The sequence below is a fragment of the Anneissia japonica genome, unplaced genomic scaffold, assembly GCF_011630105.1.
Source record: "Anneissia japonica isolate Jap-2015-1 unplaced genomic scaffold, ASM1163010v1 scaffold287835_len3118868_cov185, whole genome shotgun sequence".
In the NCBI taxonomy this organism is placed as follows: domain Eukaryota; kingdom Metazoa; phylum Echinodermata; class Crinoidea; order Comatulida; family Comatulidae; genus Anneissia; species Anneissia japonica.
The window spans coordinates 1822317-1830243 of NW_022737223.1; the positions used below are offsets into that span (position 1 = coordinate 1822317).

General features: G+C 34.4%; 1 protein-coding gene across 3 annotated transcripts in view; it reads left to right on the top strand.

Moving 5' to 3' along the window:
* Nucleotides 1–7927, top strand: part of LOC117117232 — a 41561-nt gene that overhangs the window by 20594 nt on the left and 13040 nt on the right. For all 3 annotated transcript variants that reach the window (XM_033261478.1, XM_033261480.1, XM_033261479.1), the window contains 4 exons: nt 1918–2268; nt 3173–3430; nt 5314–5448; nt 6454–6588. In XM_033261478.1, coding sequence (XP_033117369.1) covers nt 1918–2268; nt 3173–3430; nt 5314–5448; nt 6454–6588 — 879 coding nt within the window. The remainder of the gene's footprint in view (nt 1–1917; nt 2269–3172; nt 3431–5313; nt 5449–6453; nt 6589–7927) is intronic.

Sequence of the window (7927 nt, forward strand, 5' to 3'; positions counted from 1 at the left end):
ATAATTATATATATATATATATATATATATATATTATAATAATAATAATAATAATAATTATTATTATTATTATTATTATATAAAGTAGGCATTAATAAGATGGTAATAAGCAGCACGTATGTTCCCAGCGAAATATATGTAAATATAGACATTGGTACAATAAAAAATATACAGAGTTGACGTATTATAGGAACATATAATTTTATTAGGTATGAATATTTCATCCTGTCCTCAGTACTTTCTCAACAGTAGAAAATAATTGTACTGGGTGAAACAATGCATACACAGTTTATCTTACGTAATCGGAGACTACTAATGATGATTAAGGGATTAATTCTTAGTGCATTTGATACTCATATTCCACAAGGAGAGAATTTGTATGTGCAAGCTGTATACGTTGGCGAGACAAGCTGTCATTTCTCTGCGCAAGATGCGTGAGCACCTAACACTGCATAAACTGTAACATACCCCGTTCTCTGCAGGGTAAATCCAGATCTCGCTGTAACTCAGTTGCCAATAGTATGAACACTCTACCCATATTGTTCTGCACTGGAAACAAAATTAAGATATCTTTGTTAATAGAGATATCTCTATTTAAAACTAAGATATCTCTATTTATGATTAAATGACAACTTGGCTCGCCATATTACAGCGTGAGTTTGTTTTTCCACTCAAGGTAAATTTTATTGGGAGAGGGTTTTTTTTGCCTATTACGTGTCTTTACGGGATGATTCTTTTTTACCGGTGATGAATTTTTTGGCCCTAATGGCCATCCATAGGCCGTGTATAAGCGATTCCATTATTTTCTTTTATGCTCGAGTGTAAGGAAATACAAGGAAAATCGGTGACCTAATCTGGTGGTAGCCATTGTGTGTGTGCTAAACTGTGGAGATCTCTAGGTCCCCGGTTCAATTCCCATTGCTGCCTCTTCTTGTGTTTCAGTTGGAAGGCTGAAATACAAGTTACAATAGCACACCGTCTTTCAGATGAGACGTTTAAGCCGTTGATCCTGGATCCATTAATGACTCATGTGCACGTTTAAGAACGCAGTACAATCTTCGGAAAAGAGTAGGGGATTGTCTCCCAGTGTACTGTCCAATCACCACCTGAAGGATCTCACTGGAAATAAGTCTTCTTCTAGACTTTCGTTGGCAATCCTGGGTGTTTACACTGAATAAATCCAATCTAATCCATGATTTGTGTACCATTTTGCTATATTTCATGATGATCAATTTCTTTGTCTTTGCGTAAACTTAAAAAAGACAGACAGACAGACAGTGAATACATAACCTTCTTGGCGGTACTTTGTATTCTTATAGATGGCCGAGCGGTTAGTGCAGGGGCGCTGCAACCTACAGCCAAAATATCGGCGCTGGTTCGAATGGCACGCTATGGTTCCGTAGGCTTGTGTGCACTTAAAAGAACCCAGTACATCTTTCGAGACAAGTAGGGGGTTACCACGATGTATTAGTCCATACCGCCCCTGTTGTGGACAGACGACAGTAGCTGGTACCAGTTTACCGGGTACCTCAGACATGAAGTGACCCTAAGGGGAGAAGAAAGTTACTGTACGAGCTAGTCCACAGCGTTTTAAGACTCCGGTATAAAACGCTATATGAATTGAACTACATTGCATTACATTACATTACTGCAGGTTTGAGAGGGGCTTTGCGTACTGACCATTTCACGTATGAAGATGGTTTTTCCTCACTGTGCTGTTTGTGAGTAAGATTTGCATTGAGAACCATTCCCAGGTTCAGTGTTATTTACCTTAGATTTTAGACTGTGCAGCAGTACACCACTTGTGCATTTACATTAATATTATATTTTCTTTTTCTCTCCTACTTTAATATAATTTACTTTACCATTAATTTTTATATTTTATACATTACAATATGTTAATCGGAATATTTTCAGATCGACCGTTGAATCTTGTTCAAATGATAAAAAAAACGAACATAGAAGATAACATCGCGGTAGTGATATTATGCTTTGCTATTGGTGACAGTGCTACAGACAATATATTTTTCGGTAAATCGGTGTCTTTAGTAAGTTACCGCACTCATGGAGACGAGGTTCTCCCATCTGCAACAACTGGAGAAAACTCTGATTTCCCTGATAACTTAGAAGCTCGTACCAAAGGCTCATATTATAGAAGGTATTTAATTCCAAAAACAACAGGAGTTGAGCGTTACGGAGAATTCTCATGTCGTTCAGAGGTCAATGGTCAAAACACAGTTATTCATGGCATCACCTATATGAATACTGGTAAATATACTATTTTTATTTATCTTAATACCTACATGTAACTATCAAGTTTATGGTTTAATCTATCAGTGCTCTACCCTTTATGATGTTTAAACTTGTTACATTAATACAAAAGTATTATGTAAAGAACATTTTGAATCCTTAGTTGTATTAGATTTTGTATTACAGGTCTGTCTGTTTTGAAAAAAAAAGAGAGAACCTAAATGATCGAAATAAAACATTATTGAATTGCTAACAGTGTAATCAACTTTCAATGAGAGAAAATAAAGGACCTTTCCAGAGTGTCAAACAACAACTGACCAATCAAAACAGAACTTGAAATACACGTGTGTCTAGCAGGCACAGTGTTGCGTAACATTGTCGTGTTGTGTGACCTTAGCAACAATATGCATGGGGCTGGGCTTACCGTAAAAGTCCTTTTTCGCTTATTTACATTAAAATAACAATCAGCAAGTTAATGGATCAATGCAAACATTATTATTGAAACTGTATTATTATTAAAATCAATGCAATTATAATTCATAAAATCAATGATAAAATTTATAAAATCAATGATAAAGTTCATAAAATCCATGATAAAATTCATAAAATCCATGATAAAATTCATAAAATTAATGATAAACTATAAAATTTATGATAAAATAGAAATCCATTTACAATATAAACACTGTTAACAAAAAGAAAATAACAGAGCATACTGTAACATCAATAGCAACTCAGTTAAGATTTAACTGAATAAAAAAAACGAAAGCATGTGATAATATTGTAAGCTCGTCCGCAGTTTGCTTTAGAAGGTGTCTATATACCACTTAAAAGCACAGCACTTTTTAAGGTTTTGTTATACTACATACTGTAAAGGTAGTAGTGCCTATCAACACCCATATTTTGTTTTTTTTCTATACAGCAAACATTACGGTTGATGCAACTAAAAGAACTGTAGTAATTGGTTTGGGAGAAACAGTGACGCTGACTGTTGATGCAACAACAGCTGAAAATCTTCGTTGGAGACACAATAACAAATTTATGTATGGTGACTCAATGCATAATGTGATGAGTCTTACTATTACGAATGCTCGTCGAGAAGATGAAGGTGTGTACGAGTGTTATTATCAAGGAGAACGTCATAGAGGAGCACACGCTTTCATGTATCTTTATGTTACAGGTATGTAGTACTGGGTCCTAAATAGTTACCGTACCGTTCAAGTTTAATGAATTAGGTGCAGTTAAGCCCACGAAGGACGCTCATATTACGACACCAAGGGTTGTTATTAATGACTTCTTATTAACTACTACTGTGTAATATTGTTTTTTGTTCAGTGATGATTATTTTAATCATTTTTACCTTAATGTGCCCTGTACCCAAAAGGGGTCCATGATTGATTAAAGCAGTTGTTCCCACCCCGGAGTCTGTGGACACCTTAGGGTTCCACCAAAAATAATTGGGGCCTGCCAAGTCAAGAGGGTCTGCAGGGGCTCCGTGAACAATAATTTTGGGTCCACGAAAAATGTTGATTTCCGCTAGATTTTTCCAATATTCCATTAGTTTGCTTTTCTTAGAACAATGTAATCTTACTAATCACCATTTGCCTTATCAATAGTGAAATTATTTTGACAAGTGCACAAACTTCGTTTACTGTAAGTTATTCTGTAAGTCGCATTATATTTTGATTCCATGTTTATCGAAATGCACTCCATTTTGTCGCATGTTTATCAAAATGCACGCCAATGTTTTATGATCTGTTAAAATCAAATAAATTTGTTTTTATGTATGCTTTTAAATGTAAAGATGTTTAGTATAGGAGAGCCACATTTTTTAATCTTGCTCACTCATTGTGACATCTTTAATTGTAATTTAATTTTAATTTTTATATTAAGTTTTTTATTTAATTTTGAATTAATTCTTTATGTAAATTTTGAATTGAGAGGTTGTTATTTATTTTACTGAAATTTAATTAGTTTAATACGTTTTTTTGTTTTGTTTTACTATGTGTATTGAGGGTCCCTAATTATCAGCTTCGTCTGGATGGACCACCCTCATTAAAGATTGTTGAAATAAATAAATATAATAAATCCTCAGGTAATGAGCATCTATTTTCTTCTGTGCTTTTCCCTGAATATTGAAAAAAAGACAGGAGGTCGGGACCTTAAATTTTAAAAATAAAAAATAAATGGGAAATAAAAGAAAATTACTTTCATATTTTGAGTCTGAGAGGGCCATTCTCGGCTATCTAGATGTGCCGTAGACATAAAAATGTTGTACCTCAGCTCCAACCAACCATAGTGGGGCTGAGATGGTATCGACCCTCTATCTGTAAAATTGAATTTCTTAATCCCCCTCTATTTTGAATTTTCAGGATACGCCACTTATTAATGTTGTACTTTTGTGACGAATAATCTTGTAATCTTATTAGTGAAATATCAATAAATTGATCTAAATTTACAAAATTTAATATAAATAGGGATAAAAGAAAATTACATTAAAATTGTGAGTCTGACAGTGAAATTTCCGGCCATCTAGAAGTGACAGACATAAAGATTTTGTACAGCCACAAGCATGGTTGAGCTGGGGTGGGTTCCGTTTCGAATTCCAGGATCCTCCAGTGTTTAATATTGTACGTAGCGTATCATCTTGTATCTATAATCTTATAGTTGGGATATGGACAATGAGTAATACTTAGACAGTAGGGTCTATGAAGATTTTTGACATATTCCGAGGTGTCCGCGAAAAAAAAAAAAAAAAAAAAAAAAAAGCAAAAACGTTGGAAACTATCAGATTAAAAGATAGGCCATTTCGCCACTGGCGGTGGTTAACCTTCTCACGATTTTACTTAAATCCGAGATGTGATTGCCAGAGTTTGCTTGACGTTAACCTTAAACTTCAGTCTCACCATCTTAATGCCTTACTGTACTGAGCATGTTGAAAGAATATTCATGGCATCCCAGGGACCACTTGTATACATTGACCTAATCCTTTTAATTATAACCTCAATAATTATACCTTTTATCTAGATGTAATTTATCATTATGTTATCCATGTCTTTACAGAGTGTCCAACGTCTTATTGTGGTATACCATCATGTGGTCTACATTGTCCAATTTGCTACAATGGTGGAGAATGTGATGCTAGATCTTGCACCTGTATTTGTCCTAATGGATTTGCTGGGGAGTTTTGTGAGGAAGGTAAGTGGGGTACAATAATGTACATTGTATCAGTGTCCAACTTATTGATATTAATTAAAAATAATGACAATTATAATACCATTTCTGTAGGGATACATTTTCCACATTTTTACGTACAATTTGTATGATAAAAGTGTTTAATAAATCACTGGTTATTGGACATTCCTAGGCAATGGAATCGTACAAAGAGTAAAGTATTTTATTCGCAGTGCAAGAATATTTCGCAACTCCTTAGTCAGAAAACACATGCTATTTACTTATTATAATATAATATATTATAATATTCATTGTTTCTTGTGTATAAAAATCCAAATTCTGATAATTCAGAATCTTTAACCAGTGAGTAGCATAGGTTCCAGCAACTATCTACCACTCAATTGATATAAACTGATGAGAGCACAGTGATGATCAATAAGAGGTCCGCCAAGGTATTTCCAAAATATAGATTTTATAAATCCCCAAAATAAAAAATTCAAAGGTGTTTCTGTCACCTGCCTTCCTGTTCCAAATTGATATTTATTAATCGGCTACTAAAGATGCAATAAGAGTATAATTAATAATTGTTTAACTAGTTTATCTGGGTTTACCGGATATAGGCCTAATTACAAATATAAACATCAAAACAATACCGTAAATTTTGGCGTTTCCCCCACTTACGTAATTTAATAGTAAGTATTTATATTCCTACATTGTTGATAACCTCTGTACTGCTACAGACCAGAAACAATGTTACAACTGTCACATCTGCTCGTTATTTCGAAAACAACATATGCAATTCGCGCTATGCGCTTGCGCTTTATACGCGCACACATTGGCGACAGTAAACAACAATGACCTACTTATTTTTACCTCGGTCAGCAGTTAATAGTTACTATAATAATTAGATTTTATACAATATAATAAACGTCTGCATACCTGAAGTCAATGACTCTATACAAATATAAATGCAACGGTAATCGGCCACAGCAGCAACTATTCTAATTGCTTATACATTGATGTTGTCAGGCAAAAGTGATCACTGCTTTGGCATTGAAGGATGCAACTTTTATTACAAATACATTGATAAGAGAACGTTGTGTTACCCACCACCGATTGGCTGCAGTTGTCTATCAGGATTAACAGGCATTGAATGTGATGAAGGTAAGTAATAGATATTTTGGAGTGTTAATCAAACTCAACAGTTGACCAATCGCAACAGGGTTAGGAATACGCACGTTTCTTACAGACACACATGTCCCATAAACGCATGTGTGCGTATGCCTTTATACAGTCGTTTTTTGGGACCTTAGCAACAATATTAAAGGTTTCGGGCTTAGCGGAAAGGCCCATTATTCAATTTGTATCTATTTTAAAAATTACTGCAGCAGATATTTAGCGGATAAGAAACCTATTCGTTTGTACAGCATTTTCTTACTGTGACACGCAAATTCATTTCACACTATGTTTGTTGGTAATGCTAAGAAAATAACGAGATCAGCCTCAGAGTTCTCTAACACTCTACCTGTTCATCAACACACTGCTTTGTGTAGCATCAGTTTCAGGCATTGAATCTGGGTTACTCACTTTTTATTGCACTTAGTGTGCACCATACTAAATATAATTAGTATCCCATACTCGATTTCTTTTTTTTTTTTAAATTTTTACCACTGATCTCTACTATAATAGCTGGATTGCTGTTACAGTTACGAGTCGGCACAAAGAACACAATCTGGAACCTTCATTGTAAACAGAAATCGGTATATTTTTAATACAAGATGGACATCATGTCCACTTCACCAAACCATGTACTGATCAACAATACACATTTGGCTATATAACAGCCTACCTCCACATAGTACATAAAGTAACGACCATTATTAAGGTCTGGGCTACTCGCAAAAATAATTGGACATCACGTCCATTCACTTAGCTCACCGATTCGTTACTGCCACGCTCTACCCTACACTGTTCCCTCATTTACATACTAACATATCAGCTGCTCCCGTTCACCATTAATGTCTACACTCTTACTCATTTACATGGCCTAGTAAGTGTAGGGTAATAATAAGTTAGGCGAGCTCATGAGAGCATGACATTGCTCATTGGCTGGTTTTAGTGAAGCCACCATTTATAAATACTACAGTGACGTGCTAGTCAAGTTTTTGTTGACATTTGTTTAAATTTGTGTTAAAAATAACAATTCTTGCAATATATATTAATAAATTTAGGAAAAACTCAGAATGCCTTGCAATTATGTAAAAAATTAAAATCCAAAATCGGCTTTGTTCAAACGAAGAGTAATCTTTTCATATTTTCTTAATAAAGAAACTGGTAATCTTCTTGAACTGAAATCCTTGATAATAGAACCAAATGGATGTAAGTTGACAAAAAATACAACGCATTTTAAAAATAACACAAAAGATTTAATGGAAGACATGTTTCGGGTTACCATCAACCCATCATCAGTTAACAAAAAACACAACCAAGTACTTTTAAATAC